General features: G+C 36.8%; 1 protein-coding gene across 1 annotated transcript in view; it reads left to right on the forward strand.

The window, feature by feature from the left end:
• The window catches only part of LOC110459892 (dentin sialophosphoprotein-like), a 53,925-nt gene extending 37,267 nt beyond the window's left edge, over positions 1-16,658 (forward strand). The window contains exons 3-8 of the mRNA XM_021512362.1: positions 6,109-6,233; positions 9,377-9,858; positions 10,296-10,434; positions 12,813-12,928; positions 13,166-13,238; positions 13,597-16,658. Coding sequence (XP_021368037.1) covers positions 6,109-6,233; positions 9,377-9,858; positions 10,296-10,434; positions 12,813-12,928; positions 13,166-13,238; positions 13,597-16,130 — 3,469 coding nt within the window. The 3' untranslated portion in view covers positions 16,131-16,658. The remainder of the gene's footprint in view (positions 1-6,108; positions 6,234-9,376; positions 9,859-10,295; positions 10,435-12,812; positions 12,929-13,165; positions 13,239-13,596) is intronic.
• Positions 16,659-19,425: the final 2,767 nt, after the last annotated feature.

The following is a 19,425-nucleotide window of genomic DNA, read 5'->3' on the forward strand; positions in this document are numbered from 1 at the left end:
CTTGTCTAACGTTTTATAATAAGCTTTAAAATTGATAGGCAGTGTTACCGCCATATAATGTGTATAATGCAGCTGCCAGCTTGTTCTTTAACGTACCGCACACTAATTCATTGACAAACAACACGATTCTATTTCATATATTTGCTTTATGGGAAAAAGTTTTCTCCTAAAATTATTCATTTTCAAATACAACAAGCGAGTTAATCCTAGACTTGACTCTGATAACATCTACTTTAGCTATCGATCGGGCGGTTTCAAAGCATTTGTTCTTATACCTAAGCTATCATCATATATCTCCGTTGCACAAATATCAAGTAATGTTCTTTTCAAATCGATGTGAGTCGGCGTATGTGAATGCATACTGAAAATAAATAACCAAAATATAGAATAAAAAGTTTTTGTTTTGTAAAATAGAATGACTTTTAACTTAACATCGAGATGAATCACAGTCCCGGTATGAATTGCAGCACTTTTTTTTTTTTTTATTCCGAATCGACTTTCCCAAAACCTTTCAACTAACCTTCTTATTGATGTAACGGAGGATCATTTTGATATTCACATCGCACATCTTCTCCATTGTTTATTCGGACTCTGATAAACTTTGCTTGCTGAAAGGATGGACGATTCTAGTAGTTAGACAAAAAGGACGATTCTAGTTAGACAGAAAATACCCTATTAGTGAGACGGTAAGGACGCTACTGAACCGAAAGTACGCCACCCGTTATAGAGAAAGACCCTATTAGTAAGACGGTAAGGACGCTACTGAATTGAAAGTACGCCACCCGTAATAGAGAAAGACCCTATTAGTAAGACGGTAAGGACGCTACTGAACCGAAAGTACGCCACCCGTTATAGAGAAAGACTATTAAGTAAGACGGTAAGGACGCTACTGAACCGAAAGTACGCCACCCGTTATAGAGAAAGACCCTATTAGTGAGACGGTAAGGACGCTTCTAGACCGAAGGGCGCGATTAGTAAGATAGAAAGGACACTACTAGTTATACAGAACTAACGCTTCTACCTCGACAGGAATGGCGGTTCTAGTTAGACAGATTTGGCGGTTCTATTTAGACAGGAATGACACTTCTAAGTATACTTAACTAACGCTTCTAGTTAGACAGGAACTGCCATGTTTGTTAGACAGACAGGACGCTACCTGTTCGACAGGAAGTAAGTACCCTACTAGTTCGAGGTGGTGTTCTATCTACTTATCCTGCCTTTACCATAAACAGAACTACTAATAGCTTGGTCTGTATTTAGACACCAAACGTTCAAGAGTATCGAGTGTCCACAGTATATCGCACGCAGTATCTAATAGATGTGTTTAAAACATTACACAGATGTATTAGAAAGAACAAATGATACGACGCTTTCAGACTCTCTTGTGAAGCTTCATTATAGCAAAGACCTTTCAAAACTCGATGACACCAAATAAGGTTTATGTGTCAATGCGGAGAGACACGAGTAACGACTATCAATGCCCGAGCGAGTTAATTAAGTACTGTTAATGGATCAGTGATTTAAGTCCTTACAGAACGAAGTTTATGGCACGTGCTTTCTGATGTCACTGACACGTCATCAGTTAACACTGGGATGCTTCTGAGGCCCCCAAAGGATACCTCATAAAATTGGTCACAAATCATAACGGCAATTCCGTAAATGGATAAATGGGTTTGTATTTAAAACATGGAAACTATTTTAGAGCAATTTTTATTCGCTGAATTACTTCAAAGAACAACTTTTTAAATTCAAAGTTTAAAAAAGTAGCAGTCTGTGTATATTCAATATATATATTTTTGAATCTTGTTCAGTTGAACACATTCATCTTCATGAGCTCTACCTATGGGATAGAAATGGATATGTTTTAAAATGTGTTGATCTTTGAAATAAATTCATAGAATCATATTAGTGGTGTTGGAGGCTAAAGTCATAAAGACCAAACGGTACTGATCTGTTACTAAAATATACAAAGACTCTAAGCTGTTACGATAAATCAACTACTACTTGTCCGGTACCCTCAGGACATTTGGTCCACTACCTATAGTGCTGGTAGTAACCAACCGCTTTATAAGTGAAAGTGAGCGTAACCTCTGGATATGGAGGATGCAGGACATTTGGTTCACCAACAGCGATACCGACCTGGTGTTGGTAGAAACAAAACACTACACACTGACTGAAATATGATTTAATTTATTCATTAATTATGTATAAACAGCTTTTTCCCCTTCCTTTCAGGAGAAAAGACATAACTCTCGAATGAATCAGAAGAGAATCGATCTTCTTACAATTCCACACTCTTGCAGCGCACATGGTCATGTTAGTCCGACCCGCACCAATTCAAAGTCTAATCAAGCACTTCACGTCATCGACCCAGACTGCATGCATTGAGCTTCACCTCGTATAAGTTTCCAGTGTTCTGTCTTTATAAAGACACAATTATGTTGGGTCTATATAAAACTATCAAACGCTGGCATCTGTAATTGAAAAGATAATGAAATAAGTTGATTATCAAGTTAATAAATACAAAACAACATTTTTTATTCGTTCTTCCTTTGAGGAGTCGTCGTTAAATGTTGACGCCAATATATTATAACACTCAAACATACATTGCGGTATTGGTTTGGTTTGGTTTAATTTTGTTTAACGCCCTATTACATGTAACAGCTAAGGTCATTTAAGGACGTGCCTCCATGTGTGTAGTGTATGCGTGCTTGCTTGTGTGTATGCAGGAGACAGGTATGTGGGTGTGCCTGCCTCCTTGTGATAGCGCGGATCTGATGCCGACTTTATAGTGCTGTCTCACTGAAATGCCATGCCTAAGGCACCCAGCATAGCATTCCGCCAGGTCATATTATACTGACAACGGGTGAACCATTTGTTGCCATTCCCCTAAACGCTAAACGTTAAGCAGGGAATAACAACTACCATTTTAAGGACTTTGGTATGTCCCGGTCTGGGGATAGAATCCATTGCAGTCGGTAAATGGGTCTGTTTGTTCTATAACACATTTCAAAAGGAATGAAGATATATGTTGAAATCACCAACAAAATAAAGCAGAATATGTTATTTTAAACACGTTATTTTATCAATTCTATAGTACTACATCCAAATACCTCTTCTCTGCTTCTCTCTTTAATTTCTACGTGATAAAGCTGCTGTCATTTTATCTGTAAACCAATGTAGTGGGAATGGACTGTTCTAATGGAGTATAATGTCTGGTATACACTTAATAGTAGCACATTATCATTGCGAATTACACGATATATTGATAAAAACAGTACTCGTATTCCAAAGTGTAGTGAATGGAAACAGCGTGAGCGAGCATATGATAATTAAATAAAGTGTTACTTCTGCAGATGTATTTAGCAAGTGCATACATCTTCAAGCTGTCCGTGTATTAACTAGTGCAATAAATATAATCTACATGAAGTTTCATTAAAACACAAAGGCATAATTTTATTACATTGAGATAAGCGATAACACTGTAGCGGCGCTTGAATTTATAACCACAAAGGTTACTGTCGGCGTGTACCCAAAGACATCCCCCTTCCCTACATGAACATCCTCCTTTCCTCCATATCATACTCGATCACATCCACAGCCTTTATCCTGTAATATGTAATCCATGTAAAACACTTTGTGTGATTTTTCTTATTTAATTAAAAAGATAAAAGTTAATTATGATTTAAACCAAAGGTTGTCTGGTGCAATTTTTAGTAGTTATCAGGCTCTATACAGAGTGTGAGAAGAGCTGTGTCTCTTAGTCATAAGATTTATTTTAAATTCTTAACGGTTCTCAAATGGTCCTGAATGCTTCTTAGTTATAACGGTGATTCTAATGGCCATGTGTTATTGTGATACAGTGGTGTATCCGGCGGGAAAACAACATGCTTTCCCTTTATACATTTTATCGATTGTATCTGATATCAAATTAACATCTGTTATGTAACCATATGTGTCATAAAATAACCTTACAAGTTGATGCATCATTGAGCTATTGTCTACACTTGTAGATAGCGTGATAACATTAGCCGGGGTGTACTTTTGATAACATTATTCGGGGCGTACTTTTGATAACATTATCCGGAGTGTACTTGTGATAACATTAGCCGGGTGTACTTTTGATAACATTAGCCGGAGTGTACTTTTGATAACATTAGACGGAGTGTACTTCTGATAACATTAGCCGGGGTGTACTTTTGATAACATTAGCCGGGGTGTACTTTTGATAACATTAGCCGGGTCGTACTTTTGATAACATTAACCGGGGTGTTTTTGTGATAACATTAGCCGGAGTGTACTTGAGATAACATTAGCCGGGTCGTACTTTTGATAACATTTACCGGAGTGTATTTGTGATAACATTAGCCGGGGTGTACTTGTGATAACATTAGCCGGAGCGTACTTTTGATAACATTAACCGGGGTGTATTTGTGATAACATTAGCCGGAGTGAACTTGTGATAACATTAGCCGGGGAGTACTTTTGATAACATTATCCGGAGTGTACTTGTGATAACATTAGCCGGGGTGTACTTGTGATAATATTAGCCGGGGTGTACTAGTTTACTCAATGAGGTACCTCCAACCCGCTATAGGTTCAAAAGGTGTTGTAAATGGTGTGTATCATTTGAATTCTGATATCTGTATTTAATTTTTGACTGTAGTCAAACACATTTGTGTTTCAATACCTATTTTACAGGCAATAGTATTTGGTGAGCTTTTAAAGTAATTGCAAATATGTAATTACAGTGAATTCCTTCTGATTAAAACATGAGTACCAGTTCTGAGCTGAGTACTCATTGTTCTATTTTGACTCTTAACGTCAAAAGATAGTGGTTAAACTTTAACATTAAATACCCTAAACTTACTAAAATGTATTGTGCTGTGAAAAGATAACAAGAAAAATTAAGTTGTTTAATTGATCAGTTTCGTGACATCGTACTGAAGATGTATTTGAAAGGAATTTAGTTTGCGATAAGGAGTTTTTATTTAATCTTATTTTAACGTGAATCCTTCTTTAATTGATAAACGAGTTGGCACTGAAAAGTAATATGGTTTGTGTATAGAACCCTATAGCGGGGTTTTCTGGAATATCGACTTCTGTTTTATAGACGGTATACCGTTATCAAATATGACGTAATACATAGCGGATATAAACTGTTATGTACGAATTCAGCAAGACCTTGGAATAAACATTATCCCACAACACAATTAAACATCATAAATATTAACCCACAACACTATTAAACATAATAAACATTATCCCACAACACAATTAAACATAATAAACATTAACCCACAACACAATTTTACATAATAAACATTAATCCACAACACAATTAAACATAATAAACATTAACCCACAACACAATTAAACATAATAAACATTAACCCACAACACAATTAAACATTAACCCACAACACTATTTAACATAATAAACATTAACCCACAACACAACTAAACATAATAAACATTAGCTCACAACACAATTTAACATAATAAACATTAGCTCACAACACAATTAAACATCGTAAAGGTTAACCCACTACACAATTAAACATAATAAACATTAACCCACAACACAATTAAACATCATAAACATTAACCCACAACACAATTAAACATAATAAACATTAGCTAACAACACATTAAACATCATAAACATTAACCCACAACACAATTAAACATAATAAACATTAGCTCACAACACAATTAAACATAATAAACATTAAACCACAACACAATTAAACATAATAAACATTAACCCACAACACAATTAAACATAATAAACATTAACCCACAACACAATTAAACATAATAACCATTAGCTCAAAACACAATTAAACATAATAAACATTAGCTCACAACACAATTTAACATAATAAACATGAACCCACAACACAATTAAACATCATAAACATTATCTCGCAACACTATTAAACATAATAAACATTATCTCACAACACAATTAAACATCATAAACATTAACCCACAACACTATTAAACATAATAAACATTAACCAACAATATAATAAAACATAATAACACTTAACACACACCACATTATAGTAATAAGGTAATTCCATGAATTATATTTCATTCCAGATTACGTCATAAAGGTGGAAAAATACTTCATGGAAAGCACATGCTGTTTCTGGTAGTGGTGCTGAACATTATAGATTGCGCCCTCGTGCTAGGCGAGCTCGTGCTGGATCTACATCATGTGAAAGGTAAGAAGTACAAACCGAAAACGATTCTGATATATTTGGTGTCCGGACTAAACATGTCATTATAACTACCACGAGGTAAACAGTTACCACAAACTATACAAGACGTTTGTCGGAACGGACAAAGTTCACGGAACACACTCCGTTATAAACCAGTCACTGTTATTTCCTTATTAACAAAAGAACACACATAATTAAAAATGTAGTCAGTATTAATCCCAATAGAAAAATACATAAAATTAAAAAAGTAGTCGCTATTCACCGTAATACATATAAGAAACACTCTGCAACGAATCAGTGTTCCTAATAGACAAAGAACACATATCGTTACAAATCACTTACTTTTGTTCCTAACAGAAAAAGAACACATATCGTTACAAATCATTTACTTGTGTTCCTAGTAGAAAAAGAACACATATCGTTACAAATCACTTACTTTTGTTCCTAATAGAAAAAGAACACATATCGTTACAAATCACTTACTTTTGTTCCTAATAGACAAAGAACACATATCGTTACAAATCACTTACTTTTAATTCTAATAGAAAAAGAACACATATCGTTACAAATCAGTTATTTTTGTTCCTAATAGAAAAAGAACACATATCGTTACAAATCACTCACTTTTGTTCCTATTAAAAAATACAAAACAGTCACTTTGTTCCTAATAGATAAAGAGCACACACCGTTAAAAACTTCCTCAATTGTTTCTTGTAGACAAGGAATATACAATCTTACAAACAAGTCACTATTGGTCCTTCTATACAAAAGAATAAGTTCAAGTTCAAGTTCTTTATTAACTTTGAGTCTTGCGACTCATCAGTGTAACACATATACATGATATATATATATATATATATATACTTTCTCATAACATTGACAAATATCGAAAATACTAATAAATACACAGACGAGACAAAACACTCGGAGAGCATAACTACTTATGTTAATAAAGCTCTTCTTGAATTTGCAGCTTTAATGTATTTGGCCAATTTTGCTAATTCATTTGTGTTTTGTCCGTTAAATAACTGAATTAATTTAAACATGCTCGGTTTTTTACAATAGTACTTTTTTAAAAATTTCTCACGTAAATCAGAATACACACCATTATGTAACGTTACAAACAAGACACTATTGGTCCTTCTATACAAAAGAACACACACCATTATGTAACGTTACAAACAAGTCACCATTGATCTTGATAGACAAAGGCTTCAACTTTCAGTTCCCAATTAAAGCCTTACAGGTTTACGGTTCCTTAAATCTGTTTTCAAAGGTTTCGCCACGTGACGAGATATTATTTTGAAAGCATTCTGTAATTATGGATACAAGAGCAAAGGCATTTTACCACACTAACCGGGTTTCACAGCTAGGCTTGAATTGGTGCGCAAATAATTTTATTGAATTTGTTATCAAATTTATCGAAAACCTATAAAATGCTTTTGCAATTATGTAAAGTACAGTTTTAACTCTTGTTTCACGGAGTAATCTTGATTGAAATTGACAAGAGAGAAAGGCAAACCATCAAAACAGTAATTGAACTCCGTTTTTAAGCTTTGAATTCAATTCTATTTCATTTGCCTGGAGATATCACCTTTGTTTAGGGAAAGTATCATTGCCCAACACAATTCACGTCTGCGTTCTACCGAATTTCATAATATGCTAACACTACCGCGAGTTTCAATTCTGAGATAAAACCACCATGGCAGTGTTGAACCCTAGACACATTAATGACATTATTCGTGTTTATTTTTTTGACTTTTCACAGATTAATTCTATTTTGTGTATAGTTTATTCTTAAGCAAGATAAAAGTAACAACAAAATGAAAGATTTCAAAATATCGACCTTCAACACTACCCCTGTCGAACAAGATGTTTCCGGGTAATTTGCTGAGTATCTTAGTTCCGGAGATGAACGTAAGATGTTAGTTATCACCAGACGGGGCACCAATAACTTCACTTGTTTAATAATAGATATCCAGTCACCCTAGAGCACAATTACATGTACTAACTATTTAAACGATTTCGTGAACAAAATGTTATTTTGATGTGTGCATTTAATGAAAATTCAATTACCGAAAGATTGGGGTGTGTGTATCTCGATATCTGCCTGGTGTTAACGGTCCCTGAGTAACACACTGTTGTAATAGCTCGCACTGCTCGCTATGTTAACTTAGAGGAATGTTTACGACGGCAGTTCTGTCTTGATAGCAACTGCAAAATTTGAATTAAGCAAGAACAGCTGTTACGATCATCCCATGTCAACTCTGGGTGGTTTTTTTGGTTGTATACATAAACCACAACGCATATTCTGTGGTAGTGAATAACATTGCACTTTCATAGCGGAATTCGGCACGCCATGTGTATATCGACAGTAAGCGGATATCTCTTCTTGTTCCAATAACAACTTCCAAAAAACAATCTATAAAAAATATTCCCGATATTGATCAAACAGGTGTTTTGTTGGAAAGTAAAAAAAAATCACAACATCTTATGCTTAATCGTAACTACAGCGTCTTCAAATACACAGAAGTAATGTGAGAGCAACATTGTTTCTCCTGCTATATCAGAATGTGGTCTAACACTATACCAGGTCTAGAGGTTGATCATTCCTACAGTAGTTTATTTGTGCATTAAATCCGCGTTTCAGGGTTTGTTCCGAAGGTAAAGTGTTGTGTTTGTACGTATAAAGATAATTAGGATTACGTTTGATGACGTGCTTTTTATAACGGGGGACCTACACCCATTCGTGAGATGAGCAGACTAATTACTGTCCGGTTAGATCTGAAAAGCGTTTAGGTTATTGATTCTTTTAGTGTGTTCAAAGTGTACATGAAAAACCAATATTTGTTGTTGATATTATCCACAACATAGCGGTTGAATAGGTGCAGTATCAGTTTAGTGTCTACAGAGTGAAATGCATTAATTTTAATGACTGAAAGAACTCAAATCAAATATTAATTAAAGATACATTTGCTTATCGTAATACATAAACTTAGGAATTAAAGGTGCCGACTAGATGAACAATTTATGTAAATACTTCTACGAATGTAAGAGTGTTACATTAAAACTGTATCACCTTGAAATTGACGGCTGTCAGTTTTGGAAGAGTTTTTGGTTGAAATGTTCATCCTTTCTTTTTTCAGATATAATGTCCCATTCTCAGAAAACGTCTTCGGTGTTCCTTCATAGATTGCAGGACAACTATCCCAACCACGTCATGCATACTGATATTCATGATTTAAGCAAGATCTACCAGCAAATACTGAGAGCAAAGATAGATTGGAACGTAGTTGACACTGCAAACGCCTCTTCCACTGTTCCCCCGTATACGGACGTCACTACTACCCATGTTGGACCAAACGGAACTCGGGATAGCACAGCCCAAAACGACTCTTTACCATTTGATACAAGCCAAACGCACAGTCGTGTAAAAAGAAGTGCCGGTGGAAGCTCTTCCTGTGATTTTCCCTTTTCCGGTTCCGGTCTCACACATTCCACCAGTATTGAGGAGCGAGTGGCTAATGGGCTACATAAAACTGGTCTCTCTATTGTTTGTGTGCTTCTCGTGGAAACCCTCCTGAAAATATTCTGTTTCGGAAAACAGTTCTTTGAACATAAACTTGAAGTAAGTATGGATCTTTCTGTACATATAATGCCTATTAGCGCGTATTTCACGATCTAACCTTAAACGATATACATAAATAGGGCTATAACGGGGTCCATGTGAAGCCTTGCTGACCGATTGGCATGGGGAAGTTTCCTATGAGAGAGTAAATTCCTTTTCGTAAACATGAATGGCAAAACTGATGTTTATCGATAAACCTAACAATTATATATCCCAGTTATGAACGAGACTGACAAATATATTACTAATTTTTAGTGTTCACTTTAGGTATGCCATGCTTTTGTCGTGCAGAACATGCAACAATGTTTCGAGATTTTCTTCCAGATGTCTTTGCAAAGATAGAAGTATGATGCACTAGTTTGTATTGTTCATGTGTTCGCTGCCTTTATGTATCCGTGTTGCCTATATATATCTATATATATATCTGTGTGTTTCAGGTATTTGATGCTTTTGTTGTGTTGATGTCTTTAATTGTCGACCTGGTATTCCTGGAAGGCCTGTCAGGATATTCCCTAAAGGACTTCGTTTACATCCTGGCCTTCATATTACCTTGGGGCGTCATTCGTGTTGTCAACAGTAAGTACCATACATATATATTTGTACATGACGTCACTTACTTCGACATTGCACCGTACTCAGCTTGCATTCATTTTTGATGTGTAAATTCCTGAAATCCCGATTCAATTTGTAAGTTTCTATTAAGCATTCATATTGACTGAATGTCAATTGAGATCAGTTTAATGTTTAAATACCCAAATATATACTTACCAGTTTTAAGTAATCCTTCTCTCATGCAATCATATTCGTTTTAAGAAATCCAGTATTTAGTTAAGCTGAAATATATGCGTCGTGAATGTAATGTTTATAAATAGATAATGACAACCTTTCGGAAGCGTCATTGGTATATTGTATCAAACATAACTATGGTAACGTTATACTAATGATGACGTCAATGAGCTGATTATGACATCCGTATACAGTTTTGTTGTATAGCTTCTAAATGTGGATATTATCTTAAAATGTTAATTAAACATAACAATAATTGATAAACGTGAATATTTGCAACCGGAGACTGTTCTGGTCCCTCTGTGATACTGTTAGAAAAACCGGGACCAATCATGTCATGACGTCAAATAAGATATTTAACAAAACCTCTAAAATGGTTTGAAATTAAACTTTATTTTCTGAATAAAACTGTAGCACGACATTATTTCAACAAAATACCTGTTCAACCATTAAAAATATTTGAACAGGTAAAATATAATTGTATTTGCTGTTTTTACTGAGTGGCATGAGATGGTGACTATGGTGAACAATCTCATCCATTGTTCCCAACTTAGTTCGACGGAATTTCCCTGAAGTTCAGTTGACAAATCACAGATTCTATGTGGGACCATTTACGTCAGGAGATTCTGGTTTATAACCCACTACTCGCGGCTGTTGGGTATGGTCATATGACAAGCGTCTCCAAAGTTACAGAAAGACGAAGTTGTAACAGTTTTAAGGGACACATTCAGAAGGAAGTTACCAAAACGGTGAACTCGGATCTCGGAATATTTTGGCTCCACTAAGTTAACAATAATTGTGTCACGTGGCAAATATCAACACAGGAACAAACATACTCAATGAAACCAAAATCAAAATAATTAGTCAACATGTTCTCGTATACCGACAGTGACAGCGACACACATACGTTTATTACGAAACATTTGAAATTCTTAAGTAGGATATTTATTGATGTTGATATGTAGTATTCTAATCTATGAAAGTCTATCACGAAACAACATTTGTAGAAGACATAACTACAGCTATGTGGAAGCGAAAAAAATCCTTTGCAAAGAAGTAAGACGTAGCCAAAAGCTTTGAGTGATGATTTGAAATCAATGTGTGAAAAAAACGACATTGGAATGAAACGCGTTTGAGAAACAAAATGTAAGCTCCCCTTGTCTGCTACCGGGGAAGCTATTTTCATGAATGCATTCGGTTGGCCATTGGCTCGGCCAATTATTGTTGATTTATTGGTTTTTATCAGAGATACGTAAATTGAATTCAAACTGATTTAGAATGTTGTGAGAGCCTCGTCTCAAACCTGATTGCTTGTCCCTTAGTTCGTTATGCACGTGATACAAGGCGCTCCAACAGACGTGACTCGAGTGCTATTATATCGGCTACTGCCAATTATTGACCAATCAAAATGCAATTAGATCGTCAAGCGCGATGCATGTTCTTCTCGGAACACCCCTTTGGATATCATTATTGCACATGGAAAATATTTATTCGATCGACGTTTAATGTCCTGCATATCCCCTTTTCATTTCAATTGTTGAATGTGATAGAATTAGCTATTAACGCCGTTGTGGGTTGATGAACACTATGGAAGACAGCAGGGAGATGTTTAGTACGAGTGTATGGATCCAATCAGCGGGCAAGTGGCAAAATTACGATTATTACGACCTATGACTAGGAAATCATTTACTGTTACACAATAACACACCACATCCATTAAATCAACGTATCAGCATTCTCCAATGGAACACTCCTTTGACAGAAGGTGTCCTGAGAACAAAAAATCGTTTTCTTTATATAGATGTTACGGTAAAAACATTAATACACGAATGTGATTTGAAAAAATTAAAGCATTGTTCGTGTTTTACTATATCGTCTGCTATCATTGGGATGTTTTATCTGTGATTGCCCTTCAAGTGTTAACTTGCGCTTTAACTAAGAGTTATTGTCTGGACGCCATTACCAGGCTGGCCGAAAACTGCCATCTGTCTCCGCAGATTAAAACCGTGCGACATTGAATGGTTAACCCACTTTCGGATAAAATATGTTTTTATTTGTGTACCATGTTTACGCCAGATAGTTATTTCTTTGGAGGGAAAACACACCCTGTTTTTGTAGACTTCAACTTGGTCCGTAATCGATAAACAACATTTCAATTTCCATTTCAGGTTTAGTTGTAGTCGTCCGAGATCACGAACACTTCCGGTTGAAGTTGCTGTACACTCAGAAGAAGAAAGTCGACAGCGATAATAAACATCTTCGACAAGAAAAGGAAAAACTAAGTGTGAGTGATACGTCACTTCCGGGGGAATTATATTATTGTTGTTTTAAATAATGAGCAATCGCTGGACTTAATTGAATGATGAGATAGGTGAACAATTTGTATCAGTTAAATTTTTTTGAAAGAAAAAAAGTCTCCTCTGATTAGACGAGGACCACATAATAAATACTGAATATTGTTAAACATTTGATCTGCTCGACTGCGAAATTCCTGAAATGATGTTACAATATTGTGTTACAGGACCAGGTTGACTCGTTGAGAAGACTCTGTTTAGGCGAGGGCGTGGACGATTTCCGAATACAGCAGAGTATGAGTACGTACGACATACCGCTACACCACGTGACCACCTAGTTTAGAACATAACTTTTTTCTGTGAAAGCTAATACTGTGTTAATCCTATTCTTATCACTAATAAATTAAACATTTTTTACTTTTTAAAATTATCGATATTTTTAACTAAACAATTCAGGATTTTACCTATCATCTAAACATCACAGGGCCGACATGTTATTGTTTGTGTAGGTTTGTGTAATGCGTTGTAAACAGCTCAAAAGTAATATTTTATTAACTATTTGATAGAAATTATAAAGCTGTTGACGTTCATACAGAATAAAGATGTTAACATCGTCCCTCACACATGAATCAGCTGATAAACAGTATTTATCTTACAGCACGGTCCAGTTCGCGTCCAGGGAAAGGCATCATGGGATCTTTCGCCAGTTTGGCCATGGGTGCAATAGGAGGCGGGAAATCTAACGGCACAAGTTTCTGGAACCTTCTTAACACCCCAAAACTGAAAAGGGGTAAATCAGAGGAGTGGGAGGGAAAACTAGGCGTGTCCAAATTGGACAGTCAGTCAATGCGGTTCAACGAACGGTTATGGACCGTGTCTGGGGTACCAGATATGAAAAAGCCTAAGAAATCTCAATCCTTGACGCAACAGGGAACAATCGAAAGCGAACCCGGAACCCCACCCACCATACGGGGTCGACTAAAGGCACTAAAGCGATTGCTGAAGCGCCAGGAAACGGTCGACTCCTACTCTTCTACGGAAACTATAGACAAAAATTCTCGCTTTTCATTGGACAGACTGTCGTCCTCGGATAATATCACACCATTGCAGAGCGTTGATATTGAAAGTGTGACTGATATGGAAACGGGAGATGAAACTGCTCAAAGAATATCCCTGTCGCCATATGATGTGATAAATGAGTGTATAGAGGATAAATTAGAGGAAAGTTCTAGTGTCGTGAACATTGGATCGGGGGGCATGGTTCAAGAACCCTCGTCCCTGACCAATATCATCGTGACCACGTGTAGTACGGACGATTGTGATAGTCTCACTTTCTCCACTGGAGGTAGCAAAAATTCCTTAAAAAATCGGACGTTCGATGGACGGACGATGGAAATAGCTGTAGATATTGAACACAGTGACAGTGAAATAGTACCCATGCTGCATCACGAACCGGAAGTATCACCTGCTGTCCCCATATTGTCCTCTCCCTCCCTACCGTCAAATCATAAACAAATAGGGTTACCCTATCCGGAAGCGGATGTTACACACAACAGTTGTAGTACGCATGTGGGACATTTACCTAATCTGAACTGTGGACATCATAGCCATTCTTACAATTGCATATCAAGCACAACACAGCACAAAAAAAGTGACGTACCACACACCAATAACACAGGCAAGAACGTTATGTTACCTGTATTAAGGAACCATTCTATGCCGTCGACCTCTGGTGAGACAGGGTCACATTCAAATATTGCTATGCAACCACATCCAGTAAAACCTTGTTCATCGCACCCTGATATGACACCTTCACCGAAAACTACAATAAATCCTACAACGCCACAATACCTTTTGAATTCACAAAATGTTTCTCATTATTCAAAAGGAAATTCACTGAATCCCTCGAAGAGAACGCATCTTCCAAAAACGGCAGTGTCTATGAACAGGGCATACCTGCCGAATATAGATTTCCAAACCAATCAGATAGCTAACACCGGAAGGGCAATCAATCCGACAACAGATACAAATATAGATCATCTTCCGACCAAAAGTCAAGTCTCAGACAACACCCCTTTAGCAGACACCATAAACTCAGCGAGCAGAATTCCTTCATCAGCCGACAGATCACCTTCTCCGAGCAATAACGTACCGGAAACGTCTAACAGGAGCGGGACACATCCGCCAAACATAAACTTTGCAACAAGCAATGAAACTTTACAGCATACAGATAACAAATCTTCACCATTCTCAACCATACCTTCGTCATTTAATTCAAACATACTTCCACTAGATTCCAATAAAACATCACAACCAAGTGAAAAAAGAGCTTCGTCATATTTACTTAACACAAGCAGAACACCTTCACCGTTACAAAACAGGAGAACACGCTCACCTGATGCAGTATATAGGAATTCTTCCTCGTCGCGCAGTCCCTCAGTGCACCGCTCTCCGAGTCCCTCTGGTTTTGTTAGTATACATACATCGAACAGTGACATCACGTCCGGTTTCCGGCCAATACAGATACCAGAAACACACTTAGACTGTCCATTTTTCCTACCAAAACATTTAAAACCGGAATCACCAACAAATTTAAACATCCAACAAAATTCTAGTGAAATCCCTCGTCACCCTCCGCAGAATTTTAGTGACAGCCCTGGTCACGTGCAGGGTAATTCTAGTGACAGCCCTGATCACACCCAGCAAGATTTTAGTGACAACCCTGGTAACATGCAGTTGAATTCTAGTGACAGCCCTGGTCACGCGCAGGGTAATTCTAGTGACAGCCCTGGTCACACCCAGCAGGGTTTTAGTGACAGCGCTAGTTACACTCAGCAAAGTATCAGTGACAGTCCTGTTCACATCCAGGAGAACTCTAGTAACAGTCCGGATCACTATCAGCAGAATTTAAGTGACAGCCCCGGTTCTGACAAGGAAAGGCAAGGGCCTATGTCCTATTTAGTAGACACACAGTGTCCGGACAAACTTGCTCTACAAAACAGAAACAATTTCCATCATTACCCTTCGAGGAAGACGCAGGGGGGTAACCACGCGTTCAACGGCCCGACACAGATGGAGTTATCGGACGCCATTAAGAAACGTATATCAGAGATTTCTCAGAAAAGTCTGGACCATTTCCCAACCTCCCATGCGTCCGATCCAGCCATTCAAAGGCGCTCATCTATGCATTAACTTAATGCCACTCGTACAGCAATAGGACATGTAAGTGGAATTCATTCAAATGTAAATAGTTCAAATGTCAATAGCACATTCAGAACTGAAGCTGTTTCTGTTTCCTTGTACACTGTTATTACATATCAGTTGTTCCAGTAAGTAAGCACCGCTGGCGGTGTCCCATTAGTTGTATATGTACGTACAATTTAGCTTTATTAACGGAACGACAAACTCTTTGAAAACAGTGCGCATGTGACGTCAGTTCTAAAACAAACATTAGCTCTAAAAACGAGCTGTTACTTTTAGTTAGAAATTAAACATTTTTTCTGACTCCGCTATGAAATGTTCTAACTGTATGTTATTCTCAACAGAGACCAAAATGGCTTTAATGCCGATCGAAAATTTCACGTTAAGTTTGGATGAAAATGCTAGCTGTATGTACCTGCTAAAATATAACTTTTTACCACATCTTTATAATAGCGTGTCTGATGAAATACACTGAACTTGTATCGGGTAAAAAATAATTCCACCCTCGGGATTTTCAAATTTGGCAAAACCCTCGGCAGAGCCTCGGGTTTTACTAAATTTGAAAACCCCGAGGGTGGAATTTGCCTATCCTACACCCCTGTTCATGAAAGAGTCTTATATTACTATTCCGTCTTTGCGTATTGCAGAGTTATCTTCTCTTGAGAGCAGGTATTGATTGTTACGTCATTTGTTTGTGAGAGTAACGTCATCAATTTTTGAGAAAATGACGTAATTTTCTCACACAAACCAATGACGTAACAATCAATACCTGCTCTCAAGAGAAGATAACTCTGTAATACGCAAAAACGGAATATCATGAGCAAGAACCACAACACCGGAGTAGCGAAAACAATGGCGCGGAAGCCTCTCCATGTTCACGTTTGCATTTTTGTTTGTGTAATAATATATTTATTGACATTGCGGTAGGGAAACAAGACTTTTTGTTTCACGAGATTACTCATGTATCACCCAGGCTTCGCCCTCGTGAAACATGATTAATCTCGTGAAACAAAGGATCATACTTCCTACAACAAGGGAATTCAATACATGTTATACTGTAATAGCTTTGTAAACAAAAATTGAATCTGAAAATATTAAGTGGGTTTGGTGCCAGGAACTTCGGTCATTACGACTCACGAGAAAGTAAAACTTTTGTCTGAGTCCAAACACGTCATAAATTACTCGTATCACGGTCACTTCATGCATAAATATGTTGGGCAGATTCATCATAATTTATCATATATTCAGATAGGTGTTAACTAAACATTAATGTTGTCAATATGGCAATGCTTAAAACTCTGACTAATTGAATCTTTGATCAAAGCAAACGTTTTTCAAGTGATGATCAAAAATGGAATTTGGCTTTTGTAATAATTGTGTAGCATTCAAAGAATTAAAGATAAATGAAAAGATACACGAAAGGATTTTTCATTTTGTCATTACCATTCTCCCCTATCTTGAGGCCAATTGGTATATCGGGTTCGGTCCGTCGCAAGTAACATGTTGCTGTGTCTATTGACAGCAGTCTGCTGCGTAGTCGATAGAGTGGAACTTGGGTGTTTCAAATCGCCAGCAGTATGTTTTTATGTCGATACAGTGGATACTTGGAGTTTTTTTTTATCGCCATAACTATCTTGTTGCATCCAAACAGCGGTTACCTGGCGCTTTATATAGTCAGCAGTCTGTTGCTGTGCCGATAGAACGTAACTTATGCGCTTTGTATCGGCATCAGTCTGTTGTTTTGTCGATAGAACATAATTTGGGCGTTTTATATAGTCAGCAGTCTGTTGTTTAGTGATTAGAACGTAACTAAGGCGCTTTATATAGTCGGCAGTCTGTTGCTGTGTCGATAGAACGTAATTTAGGTGCTTCAATCGTCATCAGTCTGTTGTTTTTTCGATAGAACATAATTTAGGCGCTTCATATCGTCATCAGTCTGTTGTTTTGTCGATAGAGCGTAATATAGGCGCTTTATATAGTGTATCGTCATCAGTCTGTTGATGTGTCGATAGAACGTAATTTTGGCGCTTTATATCGCCAGCAGTCTGTTGTTGTAACTTTGGCGCTTTATATTATCATCAGTCTGTTGATGTATCGATAGAAGGTAATTTAGGCGCTTTATATCGTCATCAATCTGTTGTTGTGTCGATAGAACATAATTTAGGCGCTTTACATCGTCATCAGTATGTTGTTTTGTCGTTAGAACGTAACTTAGGCGCTTTATATAGTCAACAGTCTGTTGTTTTGACGATAAAATGTAATTTCGGCGCTTTATATCGTTATCAGTCTGTTTCTGTGTCGACAGAACGTAATTTAAGCGCTATATATAGTCATCAGTCTGTCGTTTTGACGATAGAATGTAATTTCGGCGCTATATATCGTCATCATTCTGTTTTGTCGATAGAATGTAATTTAAGCGCTTAATATCGTCATCAGTATGCTGTTTGTCGTTAGAACGTAACTTAGGCGCTTTATATTGTCATCAGTCTGTTGTTTTGTCGATAGAACATAATTTAGGCGCGTTATATTGCCAGCAGTGTCTTGCTGTGTCGACACAGTGAGTACTAGCCACCTTAATAATATCGTGACCTTTCAACCAGAAAACTCCTTAAACCTACCCGAGAATTACGAACAAACCTAGGCAAACATTGGTTAAGTGTGTACGAAGAGCATAAACAATATTTGATATTAGGTAGATACAAATGAATCTTTGTGAATTGTACCATATGTACTGATGTTTTGTATTTCGGTATCAGGAACATCCATGATCAGATTAGATACAGTATTGATGCCTTCTTTAGACTATTTGTGAGTTTCAGAACTGATAAGAATTTCTAACAGCAAATATACTTTCCTCAATCTACACAACTTACATTCATCATGTTGATAGGCAGAAACTGGATTTCTTCTTATTCTGCAATCAAACTTGGTATGTGAAAATGGAAATAATCCGGACTAATATATTTCATTGTAGTTGTATTTAAGATGTAAATAATGTACATAAACAAACTGTTTATAGCATGTAACCATGTACATACACAGACGACATGTACTACTATTTATACCTGTAGCACCCGACTTATGCAAACAAACAACACGTTTTAGATGGTACATTTTGTTGAGATATATTGAGGTCTATGCAAGTTAAGATAGTTTTCATTGTGTTATAAGTTTACGGATGTGATCCATGATGCAGGATGATTGGTTTAAAGTACATAAAGGGTGAATTTGATGTATTAAACGGTTAAAATACACAAATCAAACTGTGTCGGATGAGTGTACAATT

This window comes from Mizuhopecten yessoensis, unplaced genomic scaffold, assembly GCF_002113885.1.
Source record: "Mizuhopecten yessoensis strain PY_sf001 unplaced genomic scaffold, ASM211388v2 scaffold10275, whole genome shotgun sequence".
In the NCBI taxonomy this organism is placed as follows: Eukaryota; Metazoa; Mollusca; class Bivalvia; order Pectinida; family Pectinidae; genus Mizuhopecten; species Mizuhopecten yessoensis.